Genomic DNA, 18,204 nt, shown 5'->3' on the forward strand with positions numbered 1-18,204 from the left:
AAATGTTTTCCTGTTTCATTTTTGGACTAGTCATGGGGAGAGAGGGGTGAACATTGGAGCCCAGCTATCTCTTTCTCCTCTTCTGCTGATTACCTTATCTCTATGCTTTTAATAAGGTAACATACAAAATGCAACACACTGTATTACAAAACTCTATAGTCATAAGGCTTAGAACAGCCATGGACCTCTCAAAAACTCTACAGCAATTTCCATCTAGAACATAAATGTCAGGAGAGCATGATTGATCATGAGGTTTCTGAAACATAGCTGGTCCTCTGGAGTTAGACGATTGATTGTTATAACTATTCAACAATCAACCATTTATTGAGCACCTCTTATGTACCAGACAGTCCTCTTGAGATCTTCTGAGAAATTAAGCAAATGATAATGCTCAACAAAATACCTAACCACTGCCTTGTGTCAAACTAAAAGGTTTACCACAAATAGACCACAGAACAGAATGTAGTACAAATGACCAGAACTGAATCTAAATGAACGCGGCAAAACTGGGAGATGGAGGGAAGCAAACTGGGATTTCACACAATGAATGGTTCTGATGCAAAATCTTTTACAGTGGCAAATGGTTTCCACGGTAAACTGTGAATGATTATAATTCGGGGTCAGAAAAATTGAACTTAAAGGCCAGGTGTGGTGGCTCATGCCTGTAATCCCAGCATTTTGGGAGGCCAAAGCAGGAGGATCAATTGGTGATATAGGAGTTAAGAAGAAATCACTTAGGCAGATAGAGTATGGGAGCCTTTGGTAAGGCTTTTCTCTTTAATGAAAAGCAGCCCCAAATCATTTTCTAACAAAGAGCAGCCTGTAAGGTTGAGCTGCAGACATAGACAAGCAAGCTGGGAGCTTGCACTGGTGAATGCCAGCAGAAACTCGGGGCTAGACATGTTCAAGATGGCAGCTCCACTTTCCCTTCTCTTTGTCAGCCGCGTTTACAGTAAGAAGCAGACAACATGGTGCAGATCAACAGGAAAGCCCATTTGCAGAATAAGATTAGGGTGGGGCGACCAGCCTTCCTTTTCCCCCTATCCCCACACAGTATATAGACGTCATACCTGATGGAACCAATCTGTGAGCCCCATGTAAATCAGACACCGCCTTCTCCAACCTGCTGCCTATAAAATCTGCTGCAATCCACTGCCTCACCCCCTCTTTGGATATCTCTCTTTCCCAAAAAGCTGCTCTCCTCTCTCCTTTCTTCTAACTATCAACTTTCCACTACTTAACCCACCCACATGTGTCTGTGTCCTGAATTCTTTCTTGGCACACAACAACAAACCACAGGGTATATCCCCAGACAGCATAGGCATATCATTGGAGCCAGGAGTTCAAGACCAGCCTGGACAACATAGTGAGACCCCCCCCATCTCTACAAAAATTAAAATTAGCTGAGTGTGGTGGTGCATGCCTGTAGTCCTAGCTACTTGGGAGGCTGAGGCAGGAGGATAGCTTGATTACAGTAAACTGTAACCACACCACTGCACACCAGCCTGGGCAACAGAGCAAGATTCTGCCTCTAACAAAAAGAAAGAGGCGGAGGAGAGAGAGAGAGAGAGAGAGAGAAGCAAAATTGAGTAGAGACTTAGTGTACAGCATGATGACTATTGTATACTGGAAATTTGCTGAGAGTGGATTTCAGGTACTCTTACCACAAAAAAAAACCAAAATGCTATGTGAAGAGATAAATATGTTAGCTTGACTATAGTAATCATTTCACTATGTATATCAAAACATCATGTTGTATACCTTACATATGTACAATTTTGTTTTTTTGAGACAGGGTCTCACTCTGTCACCCAGGCTGAAGTGCGATGGCATGATCATAGCCCACTGCAGCCTCCAATTCCTGGGCTCAAGTGATCCCCCTGCCTTAGCCTCCTAAGCAGCTGGGACTACAGACGCACACCACCACACCTGGCTAATTTTTTTTTTCTACTTTTTATAGACAGTGTCTTGCTATATTTCCCAGGCTGGTCTTGAACTCCTGGCTTCAAGTGATCCTCTGGTCTTGGCCTCCCAAAGTATTGGGATTACAGGCCTGAGCCACCATGCTTGGCCTCAATTTTTATTTTTAAAAAATCAACTGGCCATAGATATATGGTTACTAAACTCTGAGTTCTATTCCATAGGTCTGTATGTCTATCCTCATGCTAGTATCACACTATTTTGATTACTGTAGGTTTGTATTAAGTCTTGAAATTGGGAAGTAAGTCCTCCCACCTTGCTCTTCTTTTTCAAGACGATTTTGGCTATTCAGGGCCCCTACAATTTTCCATGTGAATTTGAGGATAGGCTTTTCCATTTCTGAAAAAAGGCCACTGGAATTTTGATAAGGATTGTTGAATCTCTAGATTGCTCTGAGTAGTATTCACATCTTGACAATATTAAATTTTCTTATCCGCGAGCATGGGAAGTCTTTCCATTTGTTTAGGTCTTCATTAATTTCTCTCAGCAATGTCGTAATTTTTAGTGTACCAGTAGTATTTTACCTCTTTACTTAAACTTGTTCCTAGATATTCTTTTAGATGCTATTATAAATGGAATTGCTTTTTAAATTTCCTTGACACTATAAGACAACCCAGTGAAGAGTATGAGTTTAATTGCAGCTATGGAAAAGTATTCTATACTCACCTAGGATGGAGTATAGAAGTTAAGAGGGCAAAAATCAGAGCCATGAGGAACTCCCATATTTAAAATAACTGGTAATAATAATAATGATATTCATAATAATGGTAATAATAATAATTATAGCAACAGTTAACATTTATTGAGATTTATATTCAAGCAATACTTTGCTAAGCATGTATGTGTCATCTTTTATCCTTTCTTCTTATTTTCAACTTTTTTTTTCTTCTGGATTTGTGTTGAAATATCTTAGTTTTTTTCATCCTAAAATTATCCTCCTTCAACCTTTTTCCTGTCCCTTTCTCACCTCCCCTTTGTAATCAAACTTCTTGGAAAAGTTGACTGCATTTGTTTCTGTTACTTCTACTTTCATTCATTCTCTTATCCTCTCCAGCTGGCTTCTGGCTCTATCACCCACTTCACAGCTCTTGAGAAGTTCACTAGTGCTCTCTCTGTCACTAAAGTCCTTATCTTAATACTGTGCATCCAGCACAGGTCAGCACTCCTTCCGTCTTGAAGTATTTTCCCCTTGCCTTTGTGACATTATACTTTCCTTGTTTTATCCTCTCTTCCTGATTGCTTGTTCTCTGTCTTGGTTAGCTCATCCTACTCCACCAGTCCTTTTAAATATGGGAGTTCCTCATGGCTCTTGTCTCTGCCCTCTTCTATACTCTATCCTAGGTGAGTATAGGATACTTTTCCATGGCTGCAATTAAACTGAAAATTTCCAAATTTAATGCTTAATCCCAAGTCTGTTCTTTGAGCTCCAACCTCTTCCCTAGGTTGTCTTATAGATGAATTAATGATCTTCCTTACTTACCTTTCCATGATTCCCCACTCCCTGCTCTCTTCATGGGGGAAAAATGTAGTTCTCCAATGTGCCTTACATGATATATCAGTTGGGTGTGCTAGAAATTTAGGCCTCATCATTGGCTCTTGCCTCTTTCTTATGCATATCCAATGAACCACTAAAGCCTTCAGAGTATATCTTTAAAACACCATGAATCTGTCCAATTTTCATTTCTGCTGCCAACAACTTAGTCTGTTTTGTTTTAGCTCTTCTTCCAATGTGAAGATCAGGCCAGCCTGTTCAGTGTTGTGGTCTTTGGGTTTTAACTCCTCATCTCTCATAGGCCATGGCTTAAACCAGCAAGACATAGCACTCTCTAAATCCATGCTTAGGGAAAAGAAGACACTGTCTTCTTCAAAGAGTAGAAGTCTGCTGAAATGCAACTCTGCTTGTAACTCAAACTTTTACCTTCTTATCTAGTGCACTTTTTTTTTTTTTTGAGACAAGGTCTTGCTCTGTCATCCAGGCTTGAGTGCAGTGGTGTGATCCTGGCTCACTGCAGCCTTGGCCTCCTGGGCTCAAGCAATCCTCCCACCTCAGCCTCCCAAGTAGCTAGGACTGCAGGCACATGCCAGCGTACCTCATACATTTTTTAATTTTTTGTAGAGATAGGGTCTTACTATGTTGCCCAGGCTGATCTCAAACTCCTGGGCTCAAGTGATCCTCCTGCCTCAGCCTCCCAAAATGCTGGGATTACAGGCATAAGCCACCACACCTCGCCACCTAGGGCTCTTTTATTCCATCTTGCCACATCTCTAATTCTAGTGAAATGACCCATTTATGGGGGATATCAGGTATTCCAGAAAAAGGAACAGACTTTCCCAAAGATATATTGATGTATCCTCTACTTAATGCAAAAACAGAAAACCTGCTTACAGTCCTAAAGGATATTTGCTGTCTGCTTGGAGCTAACTCTCTGAGACTCCTGTCTGTCTCTTTTCTACTTGACTAAACCATTTCCAAAGAATAGTACAACTTCTGCATAGGTTCTCTTCAGAGCAGCAGTTCTTAACTGAGGTCCATGGATAGGCTTTGAAGAAAAGATATGAGAACTCCTGAAATTGTGGGTGGTGGTGTGATCTTAAGCTTTTCAACCACCCGTTTCCTCATCTATAAAATGGATTTTATAATAGTCCCTATATCATAGGATTGTTGTGAGGGCTAAATGGGATAATTAAATAGATATAAAAAGCCTAGCACAGTGCCTGGTACACAGTTATTTTAGTATATATAACAAAGATTACAATATAAGAAAAAAGGCATTATCTGGAGCAACATGTGGAAGAAGGAATTAGAAGTACTCCTGTATCTTTTTTTTTTTTTTTTTCCGAGATGGAGTCTCTTTGTTGGCCAGGCTGGAGTGCAGTGGTGTGATCTCGTCTCACTGCAAGCTCCGCCTCCCAGGTTCATGCCATTCTCCTGCCTCAGCCTCCATAGTAGCTGAGACTACAGGCACTTGCCACCACACCCGGCTAATTTTTTTGTCTTTTTAATAGAGACAGGGTTTCACGGTGTTAGCTAGGATGGTCTCGATCTCCTGACCTTGTGATCTACCCGCCTTGGCCTCCCAAAGTGCGGGGATTACAAGTGCGGTATACTTTTAAAGTGTATGTGGACAAACAGAAATAGTAGAGAGTCAACTCCAAGTATAAGGTCTCTTTATTTAAGGTAGCTTTTTTCATCATCCTGAAATGTCTAGGACTATCACAGGGGCTAAATTATAGCTATGAACTAGAACTAGGGAAGCATCAAGAACTATGGGTGGTAAACATAATAGAGTCCAAATTCACTCATAACTCAAATGGGTGTAACATTTTTCTTTATTTAGTCTATAGCACCTGTCTTCTTTGTGAGTGCACCTCTCTTCTATCCATGTCATGATTATTGCTGGAAAAATGGTGGAAACTAATCAGATGTTCTCTCTGTTCAAACCTTGTTCTAAAAATGTAAACACTTCCTTTAAATACTTCTCAGGTCTTTTGAATAAGAATGCTCAGTCTCTTAGCCTCCTCTTCCCTATGCTTCTCTCCCTAAGATGACAGCCAGTGTATGTTGTAGTTGGATGTATAGCCTTCTTTTATCCTATGCCTTGGAGTTGAGGATTGTGACCAGCTGGAAATTGTTCTCCCTTGTCCACCTTACCCTGCCTAATCAGCTGGCCCCTGATGATGGAACCCCTGGCTGGTATAACTCACAGTTTCATCTTGCTTCTGGTTTAGAGCATGGGGGTGCTTTCCCTTCATCTCATCTCCCACTAGCATTATAAGCCCCTACTGAGGCTACTAGGCATTCTGTCTAGCTTGCTAGCCCAGTGACCTGTCCTTATACCTAGTTTGGGAGCCAGTTCCCCACAATGACTACCTGCATTAGCTCTCAACTCAGGATCCATGTCACTTGAGACCAAGGAGTCCAATTGGGGTCTCTTTCCTAATCGTACCTCTCTGCTCTTTCAGCAAGGCTAGGCAATTGTATATGGGTGTGGGGCTTCTGCACTGCAGTCTGCATTTTCTCTCCTGAATAGGTTAGGAGCCCGTCTCTCCCCATTGATACCTTTACTTATCATCCCCTTTCTGGACCAAAACTCAGACAGAGGACAATTGGGAAACAAGTCTTCCTTACTGTCTCTTTTCTCCTTTCTGCCATTCCCAGGGCTGGAGAGCACTAGGCTTTTCTTTTACTTCCTTTCTATCAGTGCTTCTGAAATTACTTGTGGAGAAGGTATAGTTTATATTTTGTTATGAATTTGTCACAGCCTAACACTTCTATAAAACATGAATTAGTAGAAAAGTGAAATTTAAAATATACAAATAAAAGTCCGTTTTAAAAATTGTTAGAGTCATCAGACACAAAATTATTCTGTCAAATTGCTATAAAAGTATCTCAGCACTTTCAATTGCATACTTATCCATCATGGACCAGTAACAGAGAGTATGTGAACTGGCCAGTTTTGACTCATGGCCTCCTTCCTGACCTGCTAAGCTTTAGTGATGGACAACATCATTTCTAAACCCCTAGAAGGCACCGTGAACATTGCGCCTTTTGTTTCGTTTTGTTTTGTTTTGAGACGGCGTCTCACTCTGTCACCTAGGCTGGAGTGCAGTGGCGTGATCTCAGCTCACCGTAATCTCTGCCTCTCAAGTTCAAGCGATTGTCGTGCCTCAGCCTCCTGAGTAGCTAGGAATACAGGTACACGCCCTGCTAATTTTTGTATTTTTAGTAGAGACGGGGTTTCCGCATGTTGGCCAGGCTGGTCTTGAACTCCTGACCTCAGGTGATCAGCTGCCTCGGCCTCCCAAAGTGCTGGATTACAGGCATGAGCCACCACTCCTGGCCAACACTGCACCTCTTGACTTGACCCTTAAGATGTGGATGGAGGCTGGGCGTGGTGGCTCATGCTTGTAATTCCAGCACTTTGGGAGGCTGAGGCAGGTGGATCACCTGAGGTCAGGAGTTTGAGACCAGCCTGGCCAACATGGTAAAACCCTATCTCTCCTAAAAAATAAAAAAGAAAATACAAAAATTAGCCAGGTGTGGTGGCACACGCCTGTAATAGCAGCTACTCAGGAGGCTGAGGCATGAGAATTGCTTGAAACTCGGGAGGCGGAGGTTGCAGTGAGCCGAGATTATGCCATTGCATCCAGCCTGGGTGACAGAGTGAGACTTTGTCTAGAAAGAAAAAAAAAAAAGATGTAGATGGAAACTAAAGAAATTTGGAAAATGCACTTCATAAGACTATGATCTGTCTTCCAAGTCTATTCTCTATTGCAAACTCCCATTTTTGAATACTAGAAATTGAACATTACTTTTCTTTTTGCATTTTGACTATAATAAATTTTAATATACTCACAGCAGATGGATGTCTTACGTGGAGTAACTATGAAAGTAATAAGCTCAGAGAGGCAGAAGAGAATAACCCACTTATAAATTTCAGACTCTTATCCTTGTTACGCTAATGTGTAACACTCATGAAGAATGAAAAAAACGCTGTTTTGTTAGTAAATCCTAATTTTTGCAGTTGTGTTTTATTGCCTCAGTAAGAGCTAACATTCCTTTCTTCGTAGATATGCTAATTACCCTGGTCTGATCACTATACATTATATGTATTGAAATAATCACTGTGTACCTCACGAATATGTACAATTATTATTTGTCAATTAAAAATTAAGGCTGAGCATGGTGACTTATGCCTGTAATCCCAGAACTTCAGGAAGTTGAGGCTGGAGGATCACTGGAGGCCAGGAAGATCACTGGAGACTGGCCTGGGCAACATAGCAAGACCCCATCTCTACAAAAAATTTTTTAAAAAATGAGCTGGATGTGGTGGTACACACCTGTAGTCCTAGCTACTTGGGAGGCTGAGGTGAGAGGATTACTTGAGCCGAAGAGCTTGAGCTTACAGTGAGCTATGATCACGCCATTGCACTCTAGTCTAGGTTACAGAGTGAGACCCTATCTCTAAAAAATTTTTCTAAACAAAAAAATCCCCACATTATTTTCTTCTCAAATAGAGCCCCAACTGTCATCTACTCATTTTCTCTTCCTGTGACTAAGGAAGTAAATGTTAAGAAAATGTGGCTGGGTGGCTTGAGCCCAGGAGTTTGAGGCTGTGATTGTGCCACTGCACTCCATCCTGGGTGACAGAGTGAGATCTTGTCTCCAAAAAAAAAAGAAAAAAAAAAGAAAATAATTGTCATCAGCATACTTAATGGTCAGGTGTAAAAGCAATAAGGTGTTTTCAATTTCTTTTTCTATAGGAGCTACAATTAAAAACAGGACAGGAAGAAGGTCTAAAACCGAAAGCTGAGGACCTTGATGCATGTCACTTGAAAAGGAGAGAAGGTTCGTTTGGAAGTATAGACCATCTCCAGGTTTGTCAATTCTATTTAGTGTTTCCTGGTTTCTCTTCAATCTGATGGTTGTCTAAATAGAGGTAAACTCACACCTGTAATCCTAGCACTTTGGGACGCCGAGGTGGGTGGATCACCTGCGGTCAGAAGTTGAGACCAGCCTGGTCAACATGGTAAAACCCCATCTCTACTTAAAATATAAAAATTAGCCGGGCTTGGTGGCGGATGCTTGTAATCCCAGCTACTTGGGAGGCTGAGGCAGGAGAATCGCTTGAACCCTGGAGGTGGAGGCTGCAGTAAACTGAGACCATGCCACTGCACTCCAGCCTGGGCAACAAGAGCAAAACTCCCTCTCAATAAATAGATAGCTAGATAGATAGATAGATAGATAGATAGATAGATAGATAGATAGATAAATAGATAGATGTAAAAACTGGCGGACTCTAAATAAAACCTTCAAACACTAGATGCTGCCCAAATGCAAAATTTCTAGTATTTGTTTTGAAACTTTATTATTTTTATTTTCTTACATTTTAGATTCAGGGATACACATGCAGGTTTGTTACATGGGTATATTGTGTGATGCTAAGATTTGGGCTTCTAATAATCCTGTTGCCCAAGTAGTGAAACTTTTATTATTACAAAATGATTTTCTCATCCAGAAATGTGCTGTATTTTTTGTTTTTTCTTGCTCTCAGCAGAATCAATATATTCTTATTTCAGTAGAAATGAGTTGATTTGAATGTTGTAGAATATAAACATGAAATCCATGTTCACTGGACTGTATTTATTCCCATCTCATGAAGACGAGTATATTTTTTTTTTTTTTTGAGACGGCGTCTCGCCCAGGCTGGAGTGCTGTGGCACGATCTCAGCTCACTGCAAGCTCCGCCTCCCGGGTTCACACCATTCTCTTGCCTCAGCCTCCCAAGTAGCTGGGACTACAGGTGCCCACCACCATGCCTGGCTAATTTTTTGTATTTTTAGTAGAGACGGGGTTTCACCATGTTAGCCAGGATGGTTTCTATTCATGATCTGCCCGCCTCGGCCTCCCAAAGTGCTGGGATTACAGGTGTGAGCCACTGCACCCAGCCGAAGACAAGTATATTTCTAAAAATCAGAACTCTACATTCAAAGAAAACCAAATTGTATATGTACTTTATATATTAAAAAGCCATTATTTTAGTGCTACCTTTTAAAAAGAAAGTCATAATCCACAAACTAATTTTGAAGTTCAAAGAAATTGAAATTTTAAATTTTATGTAAGCAAAAAATACTGTATTTAAAATACCTAGAATGCAATTATCTCTACCTTACTTTAGAAAGATTTATTCCATCTCCATAAATTTTACATTACATTTTCTTAGTGACATTTAGTAGTGACATGGGTGCATTCCCACACACACCCATTCCACCCAGAAATGTCATCACCAGTTGTAATTTTTTAGGTTTTTTCCTTTTAAGTAGAGCTTAAAAAGAATCTCTTATTCATCTTTCAAACCCCACTCACAGTTTAAGAATGTTTGTAGAATATATTTAAGTTACTTGCTAGACTGCCTAGGATCTCCTACTGGAGTATTTAAGGATATGACAAAATTAACATTTTTATAGTTGCTCTTTCTCGTCCTAATAATTGTAGAGCTACTATAATATTTTAGGCTCCAGTGTTATCTGGACATGATAGTGCTTATAAGATTATACTATTAACATCTTGGTATTATTGGAAGACCGAATAGCTATGCATCTTCTTTGTCTTGGCCATTTTGTTCTCTTTTTCTCATATATATTCACTGTCTCATTGTATGGTAGATTTCCAGAAACCCTTTCTATAAGGTTCATGAAGGACTAGGAAATAATACTATATGGATTTCTTTTCCTATTTATTTGTTGTTTTGGTGGCAGTGCTTCATTACTGTGTCCACTTGGTAGAGTTCCTTTTAAACAGTCATATTCCATCTATATTTATGTTTGTATTTGTTTCTGCATATCCTTAATTCAAGAGAGTACTCAGATGTTTGTTTTGGAGATCTTTTCAGCAACTTTTTATTTTTGTTTTTTTTCTTTTTTTAAAATAATTATTTGAGGTTGACAAGCTACAATGCAAATTGGCTTTCCTTCCATCCTCCATCATCTGTGTCTTCCACTGTGTGTATTCATTTATTCACTTCATTGACTGACTGAATCAGGCATTCATTCACTTATTCATTTAACATTTTATTGAATGCCTACTGTGGCCCAGGCAATATACCAGCCATGTGGATAGACGGGTAAAAACTACAGCCCCTGCAATCAATCAAGGAGCTCAAGCCGGGGAGATAGATAAGTAGGGCAGCCACCAGTGTAAGTGCTGTGATGGAACTGTGCACCACTACAACAGAGTAAAAGACTCCAGCATGTTCTTAATATAGGCATAGAAAATTATCAGCCCTTTCTTTGTCAGACTAAAAAATCCTAGACTGTTTAACATATCTGGGGAGTAAATTTTAATTCTTTATAAAACAACATAGCTACATTTTGACTAGAACCACTGATGTCTTTAGGATCTCAGACGGCTACCTGAGTTACTCTGAGTGATAGTTTTTAAATGTTCATTTAAGAGATTTCAGCCAATCTGAAATTCTATTATTACCATATAATTTTTACGGCAGAAGGAAAAACAAGTAACTTTTTTTTAAAATTTTAATGTAGAAATTGGATGAGCAAGAGAAATTGTTAGATGAAGAAGTAGAGAAAGTTCTGAACCAATGCCAAGAATTAGAGGAGCTGGAAGAAGACTTAAAGAAACGGGAGGCCATAGTTTCTAAGAAGGAGGCTCTGTTACAGGAGAAGAGTCACCTGGAAAATAAGAAATTGAGATCTAGTCAGGTATTCTGTTTAATACACTACTTGATTCTGGTTGTAAACCACTCCACACTCCCCACTAGGATGGCTATAATCAGAAAAACATAATAAGAAATGTGTGGGAGGAGGTGGAGAAATTGGGACCTTCATACACTGCTGGTGAAATTGGAAAATGGTGCAATTGCTTCGGATAACCATCTTGTAGTTCCTCAAAAGGCTAAACTTAGAGATACTATGTGACCCAGTAATCTCACTCCTAGGGATGGGTGGGATGGTGGATGGGTGGATTGATGGATGGATGAATGGATGGATGGGTAGATAGATAGATAGATAGATAGATAGATAGATAGATAGATAGATAGACAAATAGATCTATCTCTGTATGTATTTCTCCATGAGAAATGAAAGCATGTATCCACACAAAAACTTGAACATGAACATTCATAGTAACATTATTCATAATAGCTAAAAACTGAAAACAACACAAATGTTCATCAAGTGATTAATGGATAAACTGTGATTATCCATACAATAGTGTATTATTTGACAGTAGAAGGGAATGAAGTACTGATACATGCTACAACATGGATGAACCTTGAAAACCTATGTTAAGTGAAAGAAACCAGTCACAAAAGACCACCTTTGTATAATACCATTTGTATCAAGTCTCCAGAATGGGCAATTCCATTTCTGTCCAGAGACAAAAACTAGAATAGTGGTTACCTAGGGTTGGTGGGGGATTGGGGGGGAAATAGAATGCCTACTAATAGGTGTGGAGTTTCTTTTTTTGGGGGGCGTGAAGAAAATGTAAAATTGATTGTGGCGATGGTTACATAACTATGAATATATGAAACACCATTGAATTATATACTTTATTATTTTTTTTTATTTTTTGAGACTGGAGTGCAGTGGCGTGATCTGTGCTCACTGCAACCTCTGCCTCCTGGGTTCAAGCAATTCTCCTGTCTCAGCCTCCCGAGTAGCTCGGATTACAGGCACACATCACCACGCCCAGCTAATTTTTGTATTTTTAGTAGAGACGGGGCTTCACCATATTGGTCAGACTGCTCTCGAACTTCTGACCTTGTGATCCACCTGTCTTGGCCTCCCAAAGTGCTGGAATTACAGGCATGAGCCACCATGCCCGGCGTTGAGTTATATACTTTAAATTGGTGAACTGCATGGTATGTAGATTATATTTCATTAAAGCTATTATGTTTTTTGAAAAGCCATAAAAGGGAAAAGACAGTAGAGAAGATAACAGAGGACAAAAGATTACAAAAAAAGAAAAGATGGAAAGCAAATAGATGAGAGCTTATTAACTTAGCAGAACAGAAGATGCTGCATTGCAAGTACCTAGAGAGACACAAATGAGAGCCAGGCCAAGATCCTACATATATGCTATCACCACACATCATACCAGCTTTTTAATACCTGACTCTGAAATGTGATGGGCATTTTAGGAATGCTTTAGATGTTTTCCTTTTTTAAAAATAACAGTTTTAGAGAGATAAAATTCACAAAGAACATCAAAGACTCAGAAATGAAGGGACCAAGATTTTCAGGAGGCAGGAGTAGCATAAAGATGAAAACAGGGCATAGTCATGAAACTATTTTTTCTCACTCTGGGACCGATTTATTTTCTGAAGATTGAACCAGGCACAGCAAAGGTTGTGATAAGTCAAAAAACTCCAAATAGGGAATGAATGTAAGTCTGCATATGAATTGTGAAACATCTATTTCCTAATCTCTACTTGGATCTAAGAATGCTGGCAGCCAGATTTATACTTCCTAGCCGGAGATTGGCATATTTTCTGAAACATCTAAAAAAGATATGAAAACTCTTAAATTTGGAAGCCCCCACTTAAATAAGTGGCCCACATATATGCTATTACCACAAATCTTATCTGCTTTTCGATACCTGACTCAAATATGATGCACATTTCAGGAATGCCACTATTAAAGACAGAAAACAAAACAAAAGGAAAAAAATAAACTCAGAGACATTAGAGATAGAGCAAGAAGCTGAAAAAACTTCACAGAAATCTTAATATCCTCAATGTGGTAAAAGATGACTATCTATAAAGAACTACAAGTTATTAAAAACATGAAAGAACTCTTGGAAATTCAAAGGGTTGGAGGACAGGCAGGACGCAGTGGTTCACACCTGTAATCCGCACTTTGGGAGGCCAAGGCGGGCAGATCACTGGAGGTCAGGAGATCGACACCAGCCTGACCAACACGGTGAAACCCTGTCTCTTCTAAAAATACAAAAATTAGCCAGGCATGGTTGTGGGCACCTGTAATCCCGGGTACTTGGGAGCTGAGGCAGGAGAATCACTTGAACCTGAGAGGCAGAGGTTGCAGTGAGCTGAGACCATGCCATTGCACTCCAGTCTGGGCGACAAGAGCAAAACTCTATCTCAAAAAAAAGGGTCAGAGGATAAAGTTGAGGAAATATTCCAAAAAGTAAGTAAAAATATAAGTTAATAGAAAGTAGGAGTGAAACATTTTTAATTGGCAGATAAATCCAGAAAGCCCAAGATCCAAGTAATGGGAATTCCAGAAGGATACAACAGAGAAAACAGAAGAGAGGAGATTATCAAAGACATCATGTAAAAAATTTTCTCAACACCAATAATGTGAGACTCTAGGCCTCTCACATGCAGAGACACACATAGGCTCAAAATAAAGGGATGGAGAAAGATCTACCAAGCAAATGGAAAACAAAAAAAGGCAGGGGTTGCAATCCTAGTCTCTGATAAAACAGACTTTAAACTAACAAAGATCAAAAGAGATAAAGAAGGCCATTACATAATGTTAAAGGGATCAGTTCAACAAGAAGAGCTAACTATCCTAAATATATATGCACCCGATACAGGGGCACCCAGATTCATAAAGCAAGTCCTTAGAGACCTACAAAGAGACTTAGACTCCCGCACAATAATAATGGGAGACGTTAACACCCCACTGTCAACATTAGACAGATCCATGAGACAGAAAGTAAACAAGGATATCCAGGAATTGAACTCAGCTCTGCACCAAGCAGACCTAATAGACATCTACAGAACTTTCCACCCCAAATCAACACAATATACATTCTTCTCAGCACCACATCACACTTATTCCAAAATTGACCACATAGTTGGAAGTAAAGCACTCCTCAGCAAATGTAAAAGAACAGAAATTATAACTGTCTCTCAGACCACAGTAAAACTAGAACTCAGGATTAAGAAACTCACTCAAAACCACTCAACTACATGGAAATTGAACAACCTGCTCCTGAATGACTCCTGGGTACATAACAAAATGAAGGCAGAAATAAAGATGTTCTTTGGAACCAATGAGAACAAAGACACAACATACCAGAATCTCTCGGACACATTTAAAGCAGTGTGTAGCGGGGAAATTTATAGCACTAAATGCCCACAAGAGAAAGCAGGAAAGATCCAAAATAAACAGCCTAACATCACAATTAAAAGAACTAGAGAAGCAAGAGCAAACACATTCAAAAGCTAGCAGAAGGCAAGAAATAACTAAGATCAGAGCAGAACTGAAGGAGATAGAGACACAGAAAACCCTTCAAAAAATCAGTGAATCAAGGAGCTGGTTTTTTGAGATCAACAAAATTGATAGACTGCTAGCAAGACTGACAAAGAAGAAAAGAGAGAAGAATCAAATAGACGCAATAAAAAATGATAAAGGGGATATCACCACCGATCCCACAGAAATACAAACTGCCATCAGAGAATACTACAAACACCTCTACACAAATAAACTAGAAAATCTAGAAGAAATGGATAAATTCCTGGACACATACACCCTCCCAAGACTAAACCAGGAGGAAGTTGAATCTCTGAATAGACCAATGACAGGCTCTGAAATTGAGGCAATAATTAATAGCTTACCAACCAAAAAGAGTCCAGGACCAGATGGATTCACAGCCGAATTCTACCAGAGGTACAAGGAGGAGCTGGTACTATTCCTTCTGAAACTATTCCAATCAATAGAAAAAGAGGGAATCCTCCCTAACTCATTTTATGAGGCCAGCATCATCCTGATACCAAAGCCAGGCAGAGACACAACCAAAAAAGAGAATTTTAGAACAATATCCCTGATGAACATCGATGCAAAAATCCTCAATAAAATACTGGCAAACCGAATCTGGCAGCACATCAAAAAGCTTATCCACCATGATCAAGTGGGCTTCATCCCTGGGATGCAAGGCTGGTTCAACATACGCAAATCAATAAATGTAATCCAGCATATAAACAGAACCAAAGACAAAAACCACATGATTATCTCAATGGATGCACAAAAGGCCTTTGACAAAATTCAACAGCACTTCATGCTAAAAACTCTCAATAAATTAGGTATTGAGGGGACATATCTCAAAATAAGAGCGATGTATGACAAACCCACAGCCAATATCGTACTGAATGGGCAAAAACTGGAAGCATTCCCTTTGAAAACTGGCACAAGACAGGGATGCCCTCTCTCACCACTCCTATTCAACATAGTGTTGGAAGTTCTGGTCAGGGCAATCAGGCAGGAGAAAGAAATAAAAGGTATTCAATTAGGAAAAGAGGAAGTCAAATTGTCCCTGTTTGCAGATGACATGATTGTATATCTAGAAAACCCCATTGTCTCAGCCCAAAATCTCCTTAAGCTGATAAGCAACTTCAGCAAAGTCTCAGGATACAAAATCAGTGTGCAAAAATCACAAGCATTCTTATACACCAAGAAAAGACAAACAGAGAGCCAAATCATGAGTGAACTCCCATTCACAACTGCTTCAAAGAGAATAAAATACCTAGGAATCCAACTTACAAGGGATGTGAAGGACCTCTTCAAGGAGAACTACAAACCACTGCTCAATGACATAAAAGAAGATACAAATAAATGGAAGAACATTCCATGCTCATGGGTAGGAAGAATCAATATCATGAAAATGGCCATACTGCCCAAGGTAATTTACAGATTCAGTGCCATCCCCATCAAGCTACCAATGACTTTCTTCACAGAATTGGAAAAAACTACTTTAAAGTTCATATGGAACCAAAAAAGAGCCCTCATTGCCAAGAAAATCCTAAGCCAAAAGAACAAAGCTGGAGGCATCATGCTACCTGACTTCAAACTATACTACAAGGCTACAGTAACCAAAACAGCATGGTACTGGTACCAAAACAGAGATATAGATCAATGGAACAGAACAGAGCCCTCAGAAATAATACCACACATCTACAACTATCTGATCTTTGAAAAACCTGACAAAAACAAGAAATGGGGAAAGGATTCCCTATTTAACAAATGGTGCTGAGAAAACTGGCTATCCATATGTAGAAAGCTGAAACTAGATCCTTTCCTTACATCTTATACAAAAATCAATTCAAGATGGATTAAAGACTTAAATGTTGGACCTAAAACCATAAAAACCCTAGAAGAAACCCTAGGCAATACCATTCAGGATATAGGCATGGGCAAGGACTTCATGTCTAAAACACCAAAAGCAATGGCAACAAAAGCCAAAATTGACAAATGGGATCTAATTAAACTCAAGAGCTTCTGCACAGCAAAAGAAACTACCATCAGAGTGAACAGGCAACCTACAGAATGGGAGAAAATTTTTGCAATCTACTCATCTCACAAAGGGCTAATATCCAGAATCTACAATGAACTCAAACAAATTTACAAGAAAAAAACAACCCCATCAACAAGCGGGCGAAGGATATGAACAGACGCTTCTCAAAAGAAGACATTTATGCAGCCAGCAGACACATGAAAAAATGCTCATCATCACTGTTCATCAGAGAAATGCAAATCAAAACCACAATAAGATACCATCTCACACCAGTTAGAATGGCAATCATTAAAAAGTCAGGAAACAACAGGTGCTGGAGAGGATGTGGAGAAATAGGAACACTTTTACACTGCTGGTGGGACTGTAAACTAGTTCAACCATTGTGGAAGACAGTGTGGTGATTCCTCAAGGATCTAGAACTAGAAATACCATTTGACCCAGCCATCCCATTACTGGGTATATACCCAGAGGATTATAAATCATGCTGCTATAAAGACACATGCACACATGTTTATTGCGGCACTATTCACAATAGCAAAGACTTGGAACCAACCCAAATGTCCAACATGATAGACCGGATTAAGAAAATGTGGCACATATACACCATGGAATACTATGCAGCCATAAAAAATGATGAGTTCATGTCCTTTGTAGGGACATGGATGAAGCTGGAAACCATCATTCTCAGCAAACTATTGCAAGGACAAAAATCCAAACACCGCATGTTCTCACTCATAGGTGGGAATTGAACAATGAGAACACATGGACACAGGAAGGGGAACATCACACTCTGGGGACTGTTGTGGGGTAGGGGGAGGGGGGAGGGATAGCATTGGGAGATATACCTAATGTAAATAACGAGTTAATGGGTGCAGCACACCAACATGGCACATGTATACATATGTAACAAACCTGCACATTGTACACATGTACCCTAGAACTTAAAGTTATATATATATATAACTATATATATATATACACACACATAAAGAAATAGCCTATCAAGGGCCCAGCAAAATGAGTACCCAAAACATATCACTGTGAAGGTTTGGATACACTGACTGAGGAAAAAAGAAGGTCCTGAAAGCGTCTAGACAAAAAAGACTACTTGTAAGTTGCAAGAATCAGAATGGCATTGGACTTCTCAGCTTTCCTCATTAGAAGTTTAAGATCTGAAGCAATCTTTAAACTCATGAGGAAAATTAAGTCTAATAAATAATTTTCTTCATAGCCAAACTCTCAATCAAATGTGAAGCTAGAATAAGCATTTTCAGGTAAAAAAAAAAAAAAAAAATCTCCCATCAAGCCTGTCCAGGGAAACTACTAGATCATGTGCTCCACAAAAATAAGGGCACAAACTATGAAAAAGGAAGACTCAGGATTCTGAAAATGTGCTCCAGCATGGAAATTCTCAGGAAATACCAAAGGGAAGACCCAGGACAACT

General features: G+C 39.6%; 1 protein-coding gene across 1 annotated transcript in view; it reads left to right on the forward strand.

Annotated features, from left to right (window-relative positions):
* The first annotated feature begins 1,609 nt into the window (after nucleotides 1-1,609).
* Nucleotides 1,610-18,204, forward strand: part of LOC100442929 (kinesin-like protein KIF27) — a 46,505-nt gene continuing 29,910 nt past the window's right edge. Inside the window, 3 exon segments of the mRNA XM_054519630.2 lie at nucleotides 1,610-1,654; nucleotides 8,245-8,358; nucleotides 11,026-11,202. Of these exon segments, the coding sequence (XP_054375605.2) occupies nucleotides 1,610-1,654; nucleotides 8,245-8,358; nucleotides 11,026-11,202 (336 nt within the window).

This window comes from Pongo abelii, chromosome 13 (genome assembly GCF_028885655.2).
Source record: "Pongo abelii isolate AG06213 chromosome 13, NHGRI_mPonAbe1-v2.0_pri, whole genome shotgun sequence".
NCBI classification, from domain to species: Eukaryota; Metazoa; Chordata; class Mammalia; order Primates; family Hominidae; genus Pongo; species Pongo abelii.